Source organism: Apis florea, unplaced genomic scaffold, assembly GCF_048593485.1.
Source record: "Apis florea isolate Af1SG1 unplaced genomic scaffold, ASM4859348v1 contig_2293_pilon, whole genome shotgun sequence".
NCBI lineage: Eukaryota > Metazoa > Arthropoda > Insecta > Hymenoptera > Apidae > Apis > Apis florea.
In genome coordinates, this window is record NW_028256554.1 from 2,604,145 (window position 1) to 2,625,835 (window position 21,691).

General features: G+C 47.6%; 1 protein-coding gene across 2 annotated transcripts in view; it reads left to right on the forward strand.

Moving 5' to 3' along the window:
* Nucleotides 1–3,854: 3,854 nt before the first annotated feature.
* The window catches only part of Neto (Neuropilin and tolloid-like), a 68,878-nt gene continuing 51,041 nt past the window's right edge, over nucleotides 3,855–21,691 (forward strand). For both annotated transcript variants that reach the window (XM_003694656.4, XM_086903558.1), the window contains exon 1: nucleotides 3,855–4,121. In XM_003694656.4, the coding sequence (XP_003694704.3) occupies nucleotides 3,986–4,121 (136 nt within the window). In that variant the 5' untranslated portion in view covers nucleotides 3,855–3,985. The remainder of the gene's footprint in view (nucleotides 4,122–21,691) is intronic.

Sequence of the window (21,691 nt, forward strand, 5' to 3'; positions counted from 1 at the left end):
TCGTAAAGTAAACACGCGAAAGGGAAGCCAATATCGCGAAACGGTAGATATTGTTTTCTTGCGAATATCGAATACACGAATTCGATGCATTCCGATGGGAGAGGAAGAAAGTTGATTATTTACGCGATCGAAACCGCGAATCAACGAATTCGTCGTCGAGCGAAAACGAAATCGTGTATAATTCCCGAATCGAGAAAGAATTGTTCGCTGCGAAAACGAGAAAATAGGTTAGGTGTAAATCGAAACGGAAACGGTTTTTAACGGTTAAAAGAATTTTTTCCCCCGTTTGATTCGTTTGCATGGAAGAGGCGGAGCAGAGCCTGTAAGAAAGTTAAGAAAACCGTGCTCGGACGAGTTGTTCTCCGCGTGTCTGAAAACACGCGAGCCGCAGCAAGCCGCATCCGCGCCAACTTCCACCCGGCCATCTTTTTCGCCGTTAAGGGAAATCTGGTCGGATTCGGCCAGACTAGTGAACGTTGGTCAACGTTGATTCGCGCGGGGATGAAAGTTGGCGTGGGAAGATGAAAAGCTCGTTTCCAATTTCAAAGCGTGTTGGAAAGGAATGTATGGAGGGGGAAAGTATCGCTGGCGATGCGTTTTTCCAGGCAGGAAGAAGCGGCGAAACGGCGGCCGCAATTTGCAATTTGCAAAAGAGCGAGCGCTTTTGTCGGTCGATGAATGGCCGCGCGAATTGGAAAACGTCGGTTAGACGTCTGCCAGTGACGGGTGCTCGATCAGCCAGGTTGCGCTCTCTGCCCTTTTGCCGGCCAACCGCCGACTTTCCTCGCCCTGACTTCCGCTTAACGTCACCACGCTCCTTTCTTTTTTTATTAATTTCGCCCCACGAAACGAATCACTCGAGACTTGCCATCTTCCTGTTGGATAAGGAATTCGAATTCGCGAGATTTTTCAAAGTTCAAAGTGATCCCGCTTTCGATAAATACAACGAGAAGGAGGAGCGAAAGAGGAGGAGGAAGGACCGCTCGTTTCAACCGTATCATCGAAATTCCACTGGTAAATTCTGTTAACCTTTGCCTGATGTAACGGCAAGCACGCGCTCGTTCGATTGTCTCGCGTCTCGATTGGCTCCGTTTATGTTCGCGTATCGGAACGAACGGCTGGCACAATCGTTATACGGGTATACCCGCGTATTTAATGAATGTCATGACGTAGCAAGTTTAATTATTCCATCCCTTTGATCCTACGCACGATCGTTCGCGCTTCGGTCGATACGCGATTAAGAACATACGTACATATGTTTCTGGTTCTTTTCTTTCTCCGATCTATCCCGGAAACGTTCCAAACGAGGAGCGATAGCCACCTCTTACTACCGTCGATGCAAGATTATTTGCCCGTATCTCGATATACGCTGTGCACACGTTTGTCTGTTTGTCAACTTCTGTCGTCGTTCGGTTTAAGGGCATCTCTCCTACGTCCTTACGTATCGTCTTACGAGATATGGGAAAATTTCGTAGCGGATTTCTTTCGAAACTCACTCGTGTCGAGTCTCGAGCACCGCACTCCTTAGATTAGAAATCTTAATTTTTCGCAATAGGGGGAGCGACACAAGAGGAGACGCCTCGCTCGATTTCGTTTCGCGGGCAAACACACGGCGGAAAGGGGAGGAAACGGAAACGAGATTAGCTCGCCGCGGAAAATAAGAAACGGCGTCAACAATTGCGCCGACGACAATTATCGGGGAACGCAATTACGACTACGCGCTACTCCGCCGCAAATTTCCTGGCGAATCCGCGGTGTCCGCCGCGCGGGGGGGTGGACAGAGGGGAGGGTGGAAAGGAAAGCGGGGTGGGTGGGTGGTCGGTCGCGAGACGGGCGAGCAGTCGAGCGGTGAGGTTCTCGCGCGGCGGCTCGCGTGAGCTCGCGCGGAACTCGCGACCAGGCGCCGTGTACCGGCGCGTCCAGTCCGCGTGCTCGCGCAGCAGGGGGCGAACGAAGAGGAGAGACGCGGCGAGAGTGCGTCAGTCGGCGGTGAGACTCCGCGTGCGACATCTCGGTGCCGGTCGTCTCTCTTCTTTCTCCGCATCCTTCCTTCCTCCTCACCCTCTCTCTTCTTCGCCCCCGCGATTTCGTCACGCGTGTGTCTGTGCGTGCGTGTGTGTCTCTGTGCGTGTACATATATGTGAGTACGGTGGGCGACCTCGAGATCGAGGAAAGAAAGAAGAAAAAAAGGAAAGGAAAGGAACGGAAGGGTGCAACGGAAGTGTTTCAAAGTGGAAAGTCGATCGCTCGAGCACGACGAAAAGAAGAGGAAAAGTGCGTTGTTCTTCCTTCCTCTCTCTCTCTCTTTCCATCTATCTATCTATCTATCTTTCTTTTCTCCCGACGAGTCACGACGAGTTTGCGCTTGATCGCCGATTTCGAATCAATCAAGGGTTCCCTTCCTCCTTGGACAATCGAGCCGATTATTAATTAAGGGTATATCGTTGCGCGTTTTGCGAAAGCCTCCTCGTTACATATCGTTCGATGATTCGGTCGGAGCAGAGACCGATGCACGGCCGCGACATAAATATCCACGAAAAATCTCGGCAACCGGCCAAGCGGCCTCGAAAGATCGCCACAGTTCGAGGGACGGGTTTGATAAGATAATTTAAAGAGGCTTCCTCGAAAAGCGCTTCGTTCCGCGGAAGGGAATGGGGGGAGAAAGAAGAATTTTTCTTCGCCGAGAGAAGAAATGTATCTGTTTCGGCGAATCGCAAGTAAAATAAACACGCATTCGTACGTTCCGTTCGGTTTTAATAAACGGAAGAGGAGGAAACGATCCGATAATTGTCTCTGTATATCCCTTAACGAGCGAGGGTAGGGATGCACGGTCGAAAATCCGGAGGGAGGGTAAAAAGAGCACGAGGCGGCGGTCGTTTTTACGAAGTGGCTGTTCACGTGGTCATGCATATTCAGCCCGCCAGGGGAAAAACAAACGAAATGAAAAGTTTATAGCAGGAAGGAGGGAGGAATGAGAGGGAGCTTCCCGGGAGGAAAAGCGACGAGGCGATTCTTCTCCCCATCCCCTTCCCTCTTCCTTCTCGTGACGGGAATTAAACGAGCGTTTTTTTATTTCGTCGCCGCGAAGGAGGATTAACAATCGGTTTACGAAGCGTAGAGGCCAGAAACGGGAGTCGCGAATATCAATTTCGAGAATCCGACGGAATCGAACTGACGATCTTCCGCGGCTCGACGATCTTCTCGCGTGGATCGAAAACGATTTTCGATTCCAGGATCCCTCCGGGAAAAGTGTTTTCTCCTTTGCTTTCGAGGCATTTAGAAAAAAAAAAAAAAAAATAGATAAAAATCATGGGAGACTGATGGGGCGTTGAAAGTGACGCGAATCAAAGTGATAATCCATTCACGGCTTATCCAAGAACAGGCTTATCGGTTTTCAATTTACACCGATACTGTGCCTCGATACTTTGCCGCGAGGAATATTCGATCGACAGTCACGCCGATGATATACCTTCACGTCCGTCCCATAAAACAGCCCTACCCTCCTCCTGTCTGCCCTCGAAAATTCCTTCTCTCTCTCTCTCTGTCTCCCTTTTTTTTTTTTTTTTTTGTTTCCACGCTTTTATCGCGCCAACTTTTCCCCGCTCTCGTCGACTAAATCATCGTTCTCTCGAGCTCTCCTCCTTTCATCCCCCGTCCACGATTCGAGAACAATATCAAGCAGAGGTAACGGTATAGGGGGGAAAAGAATCTCGCGAATCGAGGGGAGGGTTTGAGCGATCAAGCGCAGCCCGTGGTTGAATCGTGGGACACGGTGATATCGTGGCTCGTAGCCGTGTCACGCGCTCGGTCACGCGCCGGATGAAATCCCAGCGAGGCGAGGCGAGGTGGAGCGGACAGCAAGGTTGGAGGAGCGGAAGGAGGGAAACTCGCGCGTGGCCCGCGCGTGGAGGAGCACGGAAGGACGAGGAGCGAGAGCGTTGGAGGAGACGTTGGAGCGGAAGAAGCTGGGAGGAACGTTAAATGAATGTTGTTGCAAGGGGCGGGTGTGATCGTGAGTGTGGAAACGGTGCACGGCCGATTTCAATTCATAAATGCGCCAGAGGAGGAGCCCACAATGGTGGCTCGGCTCCCGCAACAAGTTCTACTGCTGCTCGTGCTCGGTGAGTGGGACACGATCTCTATCTATATCCCGTTACGTATATTTAGACTCGTCGTCGTCGTCGTCTTCTCCTTTCCCTCGAGCGAGCCGCTCGAAAAATATCGTTCGGGGCGATCGTTCGCTCGAGGCCAGCGCGCTGCTACCTGTTTGATCGCGGGTGGTGGTGGTGGTGGTGGTGGCGCGGATTGGTGGTTTTTCGCGGATCCGACGAATGGACCGAGGATCGGATCGAGGAACCATCGCTCGATCGCTTCGAAACGCATTGCAATTAGTATCGCGAAAACGCGGTGTATTATGAGTTCAATTATCGGCCTGGAGAGGGACGAAAAATTTTATTTCTTCTAGTTCTAATTTCTCGGGAAAGATATACGGAATTTTGGATTTCGACACTCGATCGATCCCTCGTTTAATCAGATTTAACATGGTTGATCGGTTGATTCCCTCGCCCCGTTTTTGAAACGTTCGAATAGAAGGTGGGGAAATTTTAACGGGCCAATTGGACGATCGATCCCGTAATTTCTATTCGGCCAAGTTTGTGTTCAAATAGTGTTAATTGTCCCGTGTATATCGATCGGACCTTCGTCAACGGAACCGCCTCTGTCGCTTTTGATTTCCGTCAATTCTATCTATCGATCGATCGTACCTCCATCTCCACTCGAGCTTCGTAAAAATCTTCCGCCGCTCTTTTACGTTTCTCTCGGTCGACTCGGTTCTCAACCACCGCAACGCAACGCATCTGCTGCACAGATTCGTCGAGATCGCGCTTTCGATTCGAACCTTATTCTATTATTCTCGGCGAAGCAAAACAATAACTTTCAACGGTGCTGATTTCAACGTCTTGCTTGTCCACGATTGAGATTCGTAAAGAGATTCGTTTCTCGTGAAAAGGATCTTGGTTTCGGGAGGAGAATCGTTGGGAAGAAAATCCAGTTTTCCCCAATTATCGCTCGGAATTTCGACGTCTTCATTGTTCGCCTCGACATCGACGTTCCCCTTATTCCATTATTCTTCAAACCGACGACGTTTCCGCGACCGTTTTTTGTTGCCCGAGGCCCCGCCAGGGTGGGAGGAAGAGGGGAGGAGGAAAAATTTCGACTTCGATCGAAAATACGATACGCTCGGATCCGGTTGAACAGGGGCGAGAAGTGACGTTTAATTAAGCAGGATTATTCGGGATAGAAGTGAAATGAATAAAGTTTGCCTCGAGAAGGGTGGTTACATCGCGTAAACTCCATTAAATATAAACGCGAGATCGGCAGGGAGGGAAGGTTGTTCTCGAGGCAAGAGATCCAGACGGGCAAAGGCAGTTTAACAAGGTTCTGGTAATTGCAAAATTATACGAAGCGTCATAAGCAATCTGGAACGCGCGATCGAGACTTTGATCGTAATATTCTTTACGCTCTTGCCCAAGGAAAAGGAAGAAATTATAATTCCCCCTCCCCCCACCTTGGGGGGGCGTCTTCGTTCCTGGACGAAGGCGGGGAAGAAGGGAAATTCGCGAGGAACGTCGATTTGTCCGCGGACGGATGCGTCTATCGGGGAAATGCCAGGCTCGCGGCAAAGAAGACTGCATCGCTCAGATAAGTTTCAGCTAAGTCCCCGTCAAAGGGAGGCATCGCAGATCGAAACGAAACTGTTTCCATTCCACGGAAAGAGAAAAGGAAGGAGGGGAGGGAGGGGGAGGGGCCAAGTCTCGTCAAAGAGCGCAGCTGCATCGTTCTCGCGATTCAACCCCACTCGATTGCCTTTTTATCACTCGAACGACGTCGTATCGAGATCTTTGCGTCTTCTTTGCCGTGTTCTCACTTGGACGACGGATGGAATACAGGGCTCGCGACACGTGTCGTTCGAGGAACCGGTTTCAACAATTCCGTGCGGAAACGGAGGAGCGTCTAGTTTAATCTGCCGACGAATCGTGTCAATGGCACGGGAGAACAAGTTTTGCGGCGCTGCAGTTTTATCCGAATCCGGTTTCAACGACAATGCTCGATGGAGAGAGAGAGAGAGAGGAAGAACATTGAAAACAATCCTTCGCGGTGACTAAACTTGTCCTCCGCCTTTGTCTAAACGAATCTGTACAATTTATTTGCACACCGGTTAATTTGTTTCCATTTCGAGATGGAACTTATTTACCATCTCCTCCTATCGGTCGAACGATTAACCTTTGATTTTGATTCGTCGATCGGTGTGAAAAAGGAAATAGGATATCCTTTCAAATTGCCGATTCACAATATACAAAATTGGTTGGAATCGGTACAATGCACGATAATCTGAGGATATTTTGCTCATTTTCCACGTTGCAAACAGATGGAATTAACACGGTGTCGAGTGTCGATACGATTTCGATGGCGGGTGATACGTACGGCCTAATTTCATCGCCGATTCACAAAGGAACGTGTGGTAATCCGATTTCATCCGATTCGCGGTAGTCAGTTCGTCGGTGCTCCGCTTTGCATTTTTCATAACGAATTCGCCGATTGATTGATTATACAGTTACGTACGTACATCGATAATCCCCTCATAAATTTCCACAGGAGAACGTAAGTCACGAGAGAGAGAGAGAGAGGATGCCGCAATTTCAATATCGAACACCTTCCACGGATCCTCTCGAACGAATTGCTCGTCATCGAAAACGAACGTTCGATCCTCCAACCTCGACGATGTTTTATCTCCCGGCGGAACAACGCCCTCCCTCACTTTCCACCGTGATAATTACCGGTAGGCGGTGATCGAAGCAACCAACGCTTTCCAAGAAGCGATCGAATTATCGCGTAACGGCCGGTCAATTTGCCCTGAATACATTCTCTCGCATAATTCATCGGTCGAGTCGAGTCCTCGCTCCTCTTTTTTCTCTCTTTTTTTTCCCCTCTTTTTTTTTTTTTTTTCGCTTTCGCAATCGCGGTGGACGGACTCGAGAGTTTTTCACGATTTCCATCTGTCGTGTCGTCTCCTCGAGCTGTCTCTCCCGAGATAGTAGGGAAGTAGACACTTTTAAAAATCCTCTTTCCACCTCTGTCCCCGAGTAAGCACATTATCGGCTTGCAGCTTCGTTACCGCTCGACGTTTTCATCTCTCCCGGAAATGGACCGCGATCCTCTTTGTTTCCACGATTCATAGAAAACGAGGAGGAGGAGGAGGAAACGAGGTTCGATTCTATTTGATAACGTCGACCGATGCACGCGCGTTTTATCTCGAACGCCGCTCCTTTGGCTCGGTCCTGTTGCTTCTCCTATACAAGCCACGCTTCGTTATTTTCTCCCCCGCGGACGGTGTATGGAAACTCGATACAAAATGAGAGCGAAGAAGGGATTCGAAAGGCCGAATCGAAGCATCGATTCGGACGGATTTCGAAAGAGAATCCATCCGCTTCCCTCCGCTTTGTCTTCTCCGCGACCTCTCCAAACGGTCTCTTCTCTGAAAGAGAAGGGTTGCACCGCGGCTGCTCGTTACGTGTAACAACCGAAATGTCGAAATTCGATCTTTACCGCCGTTGAAAAAAGGAAAAGAAGAACTGAGAATAAAACGAAGAATCGAGAGAGGGTGAAACGCTCGCGTGTAATAATTGCGGGCGGAAATTTAAACGAGCCCGTCCCGCCTCGATCCTTTTCATCTAAGGAATAATCTCGACAATGTTGGTGCGCGTTCGAATCGGCCCAAAGATCGATGCACGCGTCGATTTCACGACCGCTCGCAATTATCCATTTCCTCGGGCGCGTATCCCGAGACTCGGTCGCATTTTTCACCCGTGACACCTGACGTCGACGTTATCATCCACGGGTGAACGCTGGCAGCGACGTTAAGCATTTCAATACTGGAAGGAAAGACGAATCTTGGCGCACGAAGGGGAGCGTGGAATTTATCCCCCCCCACCTCACCCCACCCCACCACCTATTGTCGCCGTAACGCATTTATTACGAAGCTTGTGACGTGGCGGAATAAAGGAGCTCGTCGCCTGATGAACTTGCGGCCGAGGGGCAAAAACAATGTGGAGAAACGTGGGATTTCCTCGTGACCGGGGATCATCATCCCTTTAACCAATTTACGAAGGGTTACGAGGGGAAAATTATCGCGAAAATACGGGAAAATAAGATATGGAATGAAATGTTTTGGAAAATTAGTCCTCGGAGAAAATTGAATGAAATAATTATTCGAGATATTTTCGAAATGAAGAAAAATCGATGGATCTCGATCTCCAAAAAGGAACGCCCTCACAACTTTAAATGTTACTCCCTTCACTCGTTTACGTTACGCGGTGCATTAGTTTCGTGATTTTCGCGGAGACACGTTCCTGTGATCGGAGGTCGACGATCGCGCAGCATTCGTAGAGATTAGGCAGATACGAGGAGGGAATAGCGATCGACGAGTTGGAAAATTTAATATCAGCCGGAGGAAAAGCTTGATAAACCGGGTTATCAGCGTGGACCGGGTTCAGACCTTGAGCACCCTACTTGCTCGAGCGGAGGTTTATTAAAGTGGAATATATATATAGGGCAGGGGACAATTTACAGCCTCTGATTGGCAATAAATAAGCCGTTGCTGGAAAGATACATCCGGATGATTCCGCGGAAATTTAGGATTCGTTGTCGAATACGAGCACGATGGATGGATCGATTGCTCGCACGCGTTCCCAACGAAGCATATTTTCCAAGGTGCAAAACGGTTGAGAATTTCATCGACAGCGAACGAAAAGTGCAATTCGCGTTTATTACCTTGTAATTCGTAAAAATCATTCGGAAAAGTTGCTCTACGCTTTTACATGTATTCTCGAAATTACCTGTCCGCGAGTGGCAACATTTCGACGAACGGCTAGTGGTTGCTCGATAAATTGCAAGAATGAGAATTGGAAATGGTTGCGCGAGTCGATATCGCTTGGGAAACACGACGATATTTACAGCAATGTAATTATTCGAAGTAGTAGTAAAACTGTTTACCGGCGAGCATGGCGCGGATGTTGTACGTAGTCGAATCGGACGAGAAATGAGCAAGATTCCGTTTCCAACTTAATCGAAAGTCATATTTTCGAAACTATTTCCCATATTTTCTACGCTACGAGTTGTTGACAGCGGATAAAAACGAATTTATATATTTCAAAATTCGGAGAAAATTCGATTACACCGAAAATATTTCCGAACGATATATTATAGAGGAGGGTACACTGTCGACGATAGATAAAATCGCAACAATTAATACTATACTCGATCCGTCTGCTCCACGAGTTATTCACGTCGTAAAAAAAAAAAAAAAAAAAAAAAAAAAGATGTATGGAGAATCGATGGCAGGGAAATTTCGACGATCGATGATCGAAAACCATCTCCCCTCCTGGTGCATAGAATCCGGAAAATGATAGATCCGTACTTGAAATTAAACGGGAAGAGGATTTTCATTATAGTTTATCTCGAGTGTTATCGTGCGATGCATTGGACCGATCAATGGAGCGCGGGAAAATAAGGAAGTCGAATGCGAAATTTCGCCGGTCGCAAAGAATGCAATAACGGGATCGGGGGCGATACACGTCACCCGGTTGAAATTTTGTATCGCGCGGTTTTCGAAATTTTCGAAAGAAGGGGCCACCACTCGAAGCGGCGAAAATTTGGTTAATTAAATTTCCAGTCTCGCTCGATATCAATGAAGACAGATTTCGATTAATTGCACGCGTTCATCAGTGAAATTGGATTTCGCGTGTCTGGCCCGAGTCGAGAAACGCTTCCACTCGATTTTCTCCTCCCGGGATCGGGCAATAAGCGCACGGGAATCGTGGAACGCCGACTGCTCCCCACCTTGCAATCACGCATTTACAATACACGAAAAGGATTCAACCCACGCGACTCTCAAGATTTAAGCTCGAATTGAGAGGGCGGGGGACGACCAAAGCGTTAATCGTTCGTGTCTCGAAACGACATTACGATTTAATGCCCCGAGCTTTTCGAGTAGCTTTTCTCACTCCGCTCCTTTCGCAAACAACGCCTCTTCGCCTTCTCCTTTATTCGCGTTAAAAAGGCGGCCGTGCCGAATCATTGCCTCTGATTGTTTTTTAACAGTCTCGTTTAACAACGAGATTTTAAACTACGCAAATTTTGAAGGAGGACGCGACATTGATCGAAACTTGGTCGAAAGAAAAATATAAAGGTGGAAAATATATTTTCCAAGCGGTTGTAATTTAACTCGAGATACGACTGGACGAATTATTATTTTTTTTTTTTTTTTTGCGAAAAATAATCGCGGCACGCGGTTCAAAAAAACTTTGTATCCCTTTGACGGGATTGCGACTCGAGCGTTAAATATATATATATATATAAAAAGAAAAAAAAGGAATCGTCTTTGTGCGTTTTGTTCATTAACTCCCGTGGATAAAGATGACGGGATGAAAATGTTCTCGCTCTCGCAGAAAGTGTAGAAGATAACGATCGTGGCGGCGGTGGTTGGAAGAGGCGAGCAGATCTTGGAATATCGCGAAACTTTTCCACAAGTTTCGCGATACAAATCACAGGGTATATATTTGCCAAGTTGGAGAACGAGCGAACGATTACCCTCGATAACCTTGATAGAAGGACGAAACGATGATCGATCGATCGATCGAGAAAAGGGGACACGCGTAGAGAAGAACGAGGGGTTGGAAAGACTGAAACAAGACTGGGAACTACACGGGGAAGGAGGAACCATTCGAGGCGTGTAAACGAATCTCCAGAAGCGTTTAAACCCACTGGTTGTCGAGTCGAATTTCAAAGAAATAGCGAGCCGCGGCCTTTGCTTGCGTGGCTCTCGAGACAGCGTCTGCGAGAGCGTGGAAAATGGATTTTCGCGCGGGCAGACACTCTGAGAAATGGACCACTCGTAAACATCCCTCGGGCGATCGCGAGAAATCGTCGATCGCGACCGACCCAGTTTTTTTCGAATCCTCACGAAAATAATTCCTCTTAATTCTCGTTAAAAACCTCGAGAGAATGATTATCGTCCATTTAAAGAAGTTACAACGTCTGTCCCTTCCCTTCTGAAAAAATATCGCGGTTAGTTATCGAAACGATCGGGGAACGATAAAATTTATCAAGACACGGATATCGGTGCAATCGGTGGAAAATAACTCGATGGCGGGGACGTTTCCGTTGCGACGCAGCAGTCCACTTCCTACCGGAAGCATCCGATCACGGAGTTGGAAAACGTTCCGCGAGAACTTCTGTCCACGTTTTATCGTTGCACTGCCACGCACGACCGAGCCTCAAACGAAGCGTGCCATCGCGTTCCTTTTCTCTGTCCAGAAAAATATTTTCGCGAAACTCCACGAGGACGAGTCGAAAAGTTGCGCCGTGATTTCCTACCCGACCGGCTATCGCGCTCCAACTTTCGGTGTCCAAACTAACGGATCGATTGTTGTTCAGGGATCTCGAGAACGAACTCGACGAGAGAATGAGTTTTTTTTTCCTCTCTCTTTTTTTCCCCCCTCCCCTCTCCCCCAGTGTTTTCGTTTACAACCACCTCGCGCACCGCTCGAGGATATCGAGAATAACCAGGGAAAAAACGCATAATTCCACGGACAAAGCGCGGCACGAAATCGGCGAAACGATTTTTCTCTTTGAGCTCGAACAAAGCGATTCCCTGTATCTCCCTGTACGTGTACATACACATACGCCGGGCGTTAAAATCCAACGAATTTAACGGCCTTTTTCTAACAAACCGTTACGATCATTTTTCGTGAAATCGGTTAATCGCGTGACCGACCGATTTCTCTCTTTAACTAACAACATTTCTTCAATTCCGATCCACGGTTATCGCACGGTTGAAATTGGTGGCTTTGGTCGAGGAAATATTTCGAGAAATATTCATCGCCACGACACGAACGTAACGTGACCGAGTCCTCGCTTCGTGGATGGATCTCCCGTTCACTTTCAAACGTTCGAGAGATTTTCGGATTAATGAAATTTTTCTTCCAACGTTCGATACGATGGAATGGAATCATCGTAAGATCGCAACGACGGGAATCGCGCATTTTCGTATCGAAAAATTCGGAGGGGAAGAGATTGATCGCGAACCTGCTATTAGGGATTCGATGAAAAAGAATCTCAATATAAAAAAATTCAATCTCGATCTCGAGTAAATTACTTGTACGTCTATCCGCCTATCGAAATTCCCGAAACACGCGCTAACCATCGATACTGTTTCTCGATGGCAATTATTTGTTCCGTGGACTGGTAGCAACGTAAGGATTTCATCGATTATCGGGGAATAACTGCATTATTGCATTCCTGTAGAGAGCGAGCCGCGATCCACGATAGGAGGGAAATGAAACGCGATTCTTTCTGATACAACGCTATTGTCCGAATCGTTTCCACAAAACGCCCCGGTTTTCGCCGGTTTCCCGGCTAAAAGCGAGGATAATATTCCTTGAAAGCGACGAAACGCTACGGAGTGAAGAGCCACGGGCATCGTTGTTAATTTTTCTCGACAACGCGATATACGCGCGAGTGGTATTCGAGAGGAGACGATTACGTCTGGCTGGATACTACATCTATTCGTCCTTCAACGCATGCCGATGTACACTGTACATCAGGATCGTCCGTAAATAATCCGTGTGCATTGTTTGTCGAACGTGTAGGATGCTTTCCAACAGAAGCAAAAAGTAAAAGTAAAAAGAGGATTAAGGCGCGTTCGGTTTCTATTTCTTTGCACCGATATTTTCTTTATTTCCACGATCTGCTAGCTAGTGTCACTTTGATATCGTGTACACCATCGTGTATAATATAAATTTATGAAAATTTCCCTTCCTAATAACTTCAACAATTTCCCGTTTTAAACGAGACTCCTCCGCGCAGACAAAGAAAAGAAACATCTTAATCCCGTCATTCCAAGATTACCCGGCTATCTTGGCGCACAGCGCAACACCATAAACTGGAATTCTCGAACAACGCGACGAGGCATTGCCTTGGGAAAGGAGGGGAGGGCAAACGAGCACCTCTAATCTCTTGCTTACCCTACGTACCCAGAAATCCCTCGTAATTGTCACAAGGGATTAAACCTGTCCCTTAATTACGTTTCGATGAACCACACTCGGACACACCAGACCTCCACCGACCATTTTTCTCCTCGAACCAACGAAACGTGCACGCTGATAGCCTGAATAGAATTTTAAAATTCTTCAAACTTTTTCGCTCCAATTTTTTTCTTTTTTTTCCTTCTTTTTTTAAAAGGAGTCGAAATCGAGCGGTGGAAGCATAATTGTCGCGTCTCTCTTCCTCGATCTCCGTGTTCTACCACGTGCCCTCGGCAAAACTGAACCATCTTAAAATACACTACGCAGAGACAGAGAGAGAGAGAGAGAGAGAGACGAGAACGGGAGCGAAGGGCTCGACGATTCGTGCACACGCTCGTGCGTGAATTAATGATATTAATACATCAACCTACATTTCGCTTCGAAGAAGACGAAGGTTACGCGACCAGAGTTTTGTTAATAAACCGCTCGGACCAGCTTCTTCGAATCGACCCAATTCCGCAGAATTTTTGGCAACCGGTTTCGCTCCGCTAACACACTTCTTTCGACCGAGAAAAATCGAGAAAATGTCTCGGTGGTTTTCCAGACAGACAGACAGTTTACATCGGATACTTCCCTCCTTCCTCTTCTCCTCCCAAAGGTGGGAGGAAAGAAGGTATCCAGAGAGGAGATCTAACGTCGATCCGCCCGAGTCGATCGAGTATTTGCATGGAAATAGCTGCCACGTCCAGCTGCGTCCTCGTGGAAACCCCTCGATTTCAATCTTCGTCGAAGCTCGATCGTCCGGCTATTCGAACGTAAATTAGCTTACGGGGGAGAAGGAAATAAGGCGAGAAGCGATTCGAATTGTCTCGATTCGAAATACTTGCAAACGCTATATTTCGTGGGGGAGAATAGAAAAATTCGAAAAGGATAAAGGGGTGGCCTTTAACCACGAAGTAGACGAAGCGAGGGCAAAGATCGGTTCGAGCTTTTCTCCGGAGGGGGAAAATCCAACGTTGGCCGATGTAAATTACGTCCGATTTGCTACCTCGGCACAATCCCCCTTTTTCTCCGCTTTTCATCCGTCCACGCGCTCGATAAACGGATAAATTCTTCCCGAGAGCGGAAAGTTAGCATCGAGTGGAGAGGTCTTTTTCCGGCTCGACACCGGTGACTAAACGTTTTTCCACTCGAAACGGCGTGTCGCTCGTTGCGTACATTCTTCGTATCCTTCCTTCTCCGCGAAAACCGTCTCTATCTTCGCCCAGATTGAATTCGAGCTAAAGCTTCGCCGCGTGTTTCGAATGCAAAATGAAAAGGATTTGTAATTTCCTTTATTCCCTCGTATATCCGATTATATGCACAACATGTTGATCCACAATACAATGTCCGTCTGTTTCGACGCAAATTTGATTTGCTCGTCACTTATAAATAAATAAACCCGAATCGACATCATTTCCTATATCAATTTTCGCTCTGCGATTAACCCTCTAGAAAATTATTCTCCTATCTCATCGTATCGCACAAATCAATCATTAGAGATAAACCAAAAAAAAAAAAAAAAGAAAAGAAAAGAAAAAAAATCATCGACTCGTTCGAATCGATAAATAAACGCGTGCCAAAAGTCCCCGTACGTACTTAGAAACGACGAGTGCAAACATCGTTCGCGGAAGGGAAGAAGAAAAACAAGAGGAGAGAAAGAGAGAAAGGGGCCGTAATCAGTCTCTGGCAGCGGAGACTGTAAATTTGAATTTGTTTATCCGGCTGCTAGATTTCTCCAGCAGTTGAAAAACCTAGGTAAGGAGGAGCGAGGTAGTGAATTCGTTAAATCACGGTGGCGAGGGAGGCCCCTTCCTATTTCCGGTTTTCTTTGCTCCTCCGGCGCGAGGTGGAGGAGAAAGACGACTCGCTGACAAATTTCGAATCCCAACCGCGAGACGTACATCGAGCCGGAGGCAGGGCAAACATTTGCGCCGACATAATTCTCAGGGAAGAAAAGGCGAAGGCTGAAGTTAAGCGGGGAACTGGAGCATGGGCTGGAAGATAATAAGAGGAACGGCCGAGGGAAATAGCGGAAGGGGGGAAGCGGCGGCGGTGAGGAAAGAGGAAAAATAGCGGATCCTGCGCCACGCCCAATCCCTCCTAACATCGTGTCGCGGTTTCAAGAGGTTTAAATCCTCCACTGTCCACCTGATTTTCAGCAAGCGGATCACTCTCGATTCAATAATTTCGACGGTTGAAATGTATTATACTCCACCATCTCGGAAATTTTAAAAGTGTGTCCCAACAACTTGCTTTCCTCGCGATTTTATTCGAGAAAAGGAGGCGAAAGATGGATTGGAAGAGGTCAAATATCGGGATATGGATATTCGAGGAGTATAATTTCGCAGTATAATTTTCAGGTTAAGCTGGCGGAAGGGCAGTGGGAAGCGAGGAAATTGAGAGAAAGGATTCTTTGATGCGGAACATGTTCCACTACCTCGCGTTTCTTATTTACTTCTTTACGCCGTGAAACGAAAACTTTAAACCAAGTATGTTCAACGCTTTACACGATGCAACTTTTCTCCTTTGTTCGCCGAGCAGATGCTCCGTATAAACAATCGATATCTCCGCGACTCGGTTACTCCGTGCTCCGTTTCCGCACAGTATTACAATTTCTTCTTTGAAATTTACCTTTTCGGACGAGTATGATGTTAACGTCTCGTTAACGTTACATCTGTAGAGGGAAAATCTGTCCTGAAAAAAGATTTTCATCAAAAAAAGTGCGATTAATTCGAACGAAATGGATTGATCCATCTTGTCAAAAGGGAAATTTATCTCGGCGAACGAGCGGGTATAACGCGAAAATCGAGGGTAGAAGTTGGTCCATTACCATCGGGAAACGTTTCGTTCCTGCCTCGTTTGTCAACTCGCCGAAGTTTTGACGTTTTCTGGCCACTCGGACGCGGAGTGGCAGAAATTTGTTCAAAGATACGAACGAAGAACCGGAACGCAAACTCGGTTGCGGAAAAACTCGGCGGGACGAGCGAAAATATTGAAAGAGCGTGAGAGGGGAAACGAAAGCAAAACGATGATCCGATCGATAAATTGTTACGTTTGTTTCTACAAACCGGTCAATGGCCGGGGATAGATTGAAAAATGCGAAAGCAAACAGGCTCGATAGGCGAAAAGATGTTAACAAGCTATTCCTCCCCTCTTTCTGAGCGCAAATTGGCCGGGCAAACAGATCGGCCCAATTTCGCCAACACGATCGAACGCTCATCGACGAAAGAACAAGCGAAAGAATCGCAAATATCGCGGTTTAAAAAAAAGAGCACGGAAAACACGCTCGTTCCCCTCCACGTTTTCTCTCGAAATAATGAAACGCTCGACTCAAAACGATCGGAAAGTTTGCAAGTTGGGAGGGGCACACGAGGCTCACCGCGAACACTCTGGTTTATCAAACAATGACGACTCGAACGGATAACGACATCGATATCGCGGCGAAGTTGGGCAAAGTTCACGAGGAGGCGAATCCGCCGGATGGGCGAAGTGGCAGCAAACTTCGCTCGATTCTCCTCGGAACGCTCGAGAAATTATGCTCCCGTGCTAATCTCGTCCGAGAAGAAGGGCCAAGTTTCTCACTAGCGCGGTAAACATGGCCGAGGGAACGCGGACGCAGTCTTTGAATTGCTCTCAACAGATGCTTTCTCGATTTTCCAATTTAACCAGTTAACGGACAGATTTGACGCATCGTCTCGATTCAACCGAGAATAGGAGCGGGGGACGTTCGTATTTTCGAAATTTCCCGATTAATCAACCCTGGCTCGAACCTAAGTTTTCGAACAAACTCTACGCGAGAGCTTTGTCATCGAACTTTTGCCGAAAATTTTAATCCGTAATGATCCGGGAGTAATGGCAATTAGTATAACGATCCATAATTATACAGGTCGGGGAAATTCGCGGGGCCGACACTTTCTCTTCGTTCTCTCCGCGTTCGGGGGGAGGGAGGGGGGGGGGGAATTTATGATCGGGGCCGATAAAAGGGGCAGAACAAAAACTCGTCCTGGCCCCGGCCAGCCAACGAGTTTACTGCCCCGACCAACGAATCGTCGTTACGCGCGACACATAATTAAATTCTCATAGTTCGTGCCCAGCGTACCGTGAAACGTTTCGCTCCCTCGTCCTTGTTCAACCACGCGTTTCTTCTTACGTTTCTCCCCCCTCCCCCCGGTGTAATTCATCCGCTTGATTCTGGCAAGGATAATGAGGACGAAAAAAAAAAAAAAAAAAATACAACATGTACGCGTTATACGTGATTTTTCCTCCACGATTTTTAAATGTTAACGAGCGGTGCAACCTCGGTTGTTAATCGAGGAGACCCTCTTGAATCCTCCAAGAATCCAAGTATTTGCCGTAATTTGTCGAGATAAGGAGTAATCGGACACAGGGGTAAACACGCGTATATACCTCGGTCGAGAGATAACAGGGATCTGGACAAAAGAGGAAGATTGGTCCGATTTCGTTAAAATTTAGGATGATGACGTTTCCCTTGCTCGTTCGGTTTCAAGATAGGACGAAATCCAAGCGGGGAAAAACGATCCCGCATTCCTCGACCCGCGTAAAATGTCGCATAACGGAGGATAATACGTATTCCCCTTAAACTTGCGCCGGTGTAAAATTTCAAGGAATTCCGCCGTCGACGAATTACTCGCGCGTCGTTGCGTTTTCAACGGCGTTGCAACACCGCCACCGAAGCCTGGTTTCGTCCAGCCTCGCATTGTGCCGGCGGAAACGTCCGCCCGATGAAAGATAGCGCGTCAAAGGTCGCTTTCTCTCTCTTCCTTCTTTCGCGTCCGTCATAACGCTGTCCAACACAACGGATCGAAAAATATCGTCTCGATTCGATGTTTCCCGACCGCGTCGATGTTTCGATGAAACGAGATTGAAGCGGAGCAACCGATGAAATTGTTACGCCCGGCGATTCGTTCGATTCATTTTTATTTTTTATTTTTTATTTTTTTTTTTCCCCTCCTCCCTCGAACTGCGATCGTTCGATGGCCGACAATTTCATATGTAAAATCGTTGGCAAGGGAAACGTTAACGCCGTTATTTCGCTTAAAAATCCAACGTCGTTGAGAAAAGAACGAACCCGATCCTGTTTCACTTGGTCGCCAAAGGTCGTTACTCGTTCGATCGACCGCTTTATAACGCGTTAGACCTGAACCGCGGTCAGAGTTTTCCGTCGTTGCCAGACAGTTCTTATCTTCTCTCGCGATCAAACGCTTTACTCCATCCTCCTCGCCTCTTTTGCCAATCTCCACACGCGACTACTTTTCTTTATAGCTGATAGAACGATCAAATATCTTTATCGTCTCCTTTTTTTTTTTTTTTTTTTTTTTACGGGTCAGCCACTTTAACGAACCACTTCTCCCCCCACCCCCAAACGGTAGAAGAGAGATACTTTTACGTACGTTTCGACTCTCGAAAAGGAGTTTCAAAAGACTTGGCGCGTTTAATTCACATTTTTTTTTACTCTTAGCCCAGTTTCTCTCTCCAATATATCCCTTTGTTCGTGCTCACGTGTATGCTGTGAACGAAACGAACGCGTGCAAAGAGTAAAAATTTAGATCGTGGCGAGAAGAGAGGGAGAAAAAATGCACGGATACAAAGGATGTTACGGGCGAACGCGTCGTGATCGGATTATCCCGATAATCAAGAATCAAGAATCGATGGAACGATCGATCGATCGATCGATCGATAGGTCTCTCGAGACGAATAGTCTTGCACACGACCAAGGTTTCGGCGAGCACAACGGCTATGCGCGCATCTCGAAATCCCCTTGAGCGGTTGGGCGTACGTGAGCTGGATAAAGGATTAGCCTCGTTTAGGGCACGCGAGTTGCGGCGCGCCGCCCGTGAAATCTTATTAACCGAAAAACGGATAAAAAGATCGGAAGATAAGACGCGAGCCAAGGTGAAACATCTCCATCCCCGCGGCTTCCAGCGACGCAGCCTTCTTCGAGAGAGGAATGTTCGACCGTCCCTTTTCGAATAAACTTGCGAGATTGGGACGAATGAGAACAATTACGTGATACGATACGGTGGAGTTGCGGAGGAACAAGTTTCAACACTCGACAAAGTTTCGAAACGCCACACGGGAGATCGGCTACCGCGGCTACCCAAAGAACTGCTCCACGTTGCTCCCTGAGCGAAGGACATCTCTCTCTCTCTCTCTCTCTCTCTATCGCCAACTTATTTCATCCGGGCTCGCCCTTTTTCGCTTCCTCTCCTTTCTTTTCCCGATGTTTCGTCCCCGATCGACAAGCTTCCGCCAAGTGAACAAAACGGAACATTCAAACGGTGACGGCGGATGGGTTAATTGGCGAGACAGATTGGCCGCGAAGTGGAAAGCTCTTCTCGATGGATCTCCGCTCCGTTGACTCCGTTAACTTTTTATATATATTAACTTTCGTCGTTCAAAGTCCCTCTCATCCCTCTCCGCGTAGATAGATAAGATCGCTCGAGAAAGATTCGTTATCAATCGACACTCGACGCGGAAAATTAATTAATTAAAATCGATCTTGGAACACGCGTGTCGACGAAAAAAATGAAAAAATGACGGGTGAATTTACCGATGTGCCCTGCCGATGTCCACTGTCAGCCGGGCATGGCTCGCGTCCGGCGCAATTGGCGACGCGTTCAGCCGAATAGAAAGCGGGTGGACGTGTTACGTTCAACGAGTCGGGAATAAACACCGGCTGTCACGGTATCGGATCCAGCGATAGTTGGGAAGTCGACCGGATCACGACGGACATCCAAAGGAGCTATAATCGATCGCGTTTCAACTTTGAGGAAGGAGGGTTCGAGGCTACGTAAAGAAAATTTTACGTATGACGATTCGATCTGTTCGAATTGACGCACGTTTCGAAGGGAAATTTAAAATCAGAAACTTGCCAGACGCGAGATGTTTCGCGAGGCAAGGATCGCGAGCAAACAAATTCAACGAAGCGCGTTGCTGGAACGGTGCCCGAGAAAGAATCGCGGCGAGCAATTCGGTAACCGGTCTTTATTTGCGCGTGGAAACTTGAATCGTAAAGAAGGTAACCGGCTCGATGCGCAATAATTTCGATCGCTCCGCTCTCTATATAACAAGTGTTATAGCAACGACTGTTAACTGAAGAAGTTGGAAAATTAATCTTGACCGAGGAGTCGGTACCTCCCACCACCCGGTTAATTAGCAACAAAATTTCCCCCGGCGAAAAGTTTGCATGGGGAGAGAAAGTAAGCGAGTTGCCACGGGCAGATACGAAACTGTTGTAAAACTTGCCACGATCGAGCCGGTTCGAAGGAAGGAATTCGAGGGGAAAATTTCGAGGAAGAGATCGGCCCGCCTCGTCCGCATTCGTAACGACGGGTGACGTAACGTAAGAGCGTGTCGGACGTTATCCGCAAACGTCCTTTCCGCTCTCGGCCTTAAGTCCTTCCTGCTCGCCTCGATTCGAGCAAGTGGGTTAATCAGATAAGTCCGCGTGGCGAGGGGTCCGGCATAACAGTGGAAACGGCGTTCTCCATCCACCGGATACAACCTTTCAACGGTGAATACCTGGTATTCTAATCTGGTGTAAACACGGACGTGGCGCGAATCGCCATTCTGACGCGAAAACGCGGCCGAAAATTTGCAAAGCGATAGCGCCGTTCCGGCTTAGGATTAGTCGACGCGGAATGGCGTGAATGCAAACGTCGTCGCTTCAAACGCTCGTCGCGCCCTCTTTCCTTCGCGCCACCGCTTTTCGGGGGCTTTGGACGAGCTTACGCGAATGAAACCGAGGGACACGATAAGGAAAATCGTCGAACGCGAAATAATCTGCTGAGACGCGTAAAATAATTTCCCTCCGGGTTCGCCAGTATTTTTTATCCTATTTCGGATAAAAGAATTCTCCAATTTGCTTTGGTTAGAAGAATGCGAAAATTTCTTTCTGGGTTTTTTTTTTTGAAATTTTTCTATTCCCCTCTTTTTTTTTACTCGTGCAATTTGACGACGTTTTTTACAATTTTTTAATCCGCATTTTCGACGCGTTTTCGCGACGCTTTCGATTGTCATTTAACGGGGCGACACTCTAAACCCCGGACAAGGTGTAAAATTTACACCTATTACGCTCAATCAACACGGCGGTGCAACATCTAGGGCTCTCCCCCCCCGGGTATGCGACCTGGTTCTCTGTGATGCGCGTTCCAGCAAAGGCTACGCGTAAATTCTTGTTTCTCGGCTCCAGATCCAGATTCGCGTTTTACGTTTATTCAATAGCCACCACGCTCGTAATTAAACGTTGCTCGAACGTTACGTGGCAAGGAAGAACGAATCGTTCTTAACTCGTCGTCGTGGTCATCGACACGAACTTAATCCAAGTTCCTCGAGATAGATCAGCTCGAAGACGAGGAAACGAAGTATCTTTCTTCTATCTTTCTTAACTTCGAACCACTCGCTTGTCGTTCCGGAAAAATAAAGCGAGCATAAGCCATAAGCAATAAAAACATGGCCTGCTTCGTTGAAATAGATTTTCCTTCCCGACCACAATGGCAAACGCCCATTGGGATGGGACAAGCCAGTATCACCGACTCGAGCGGCGA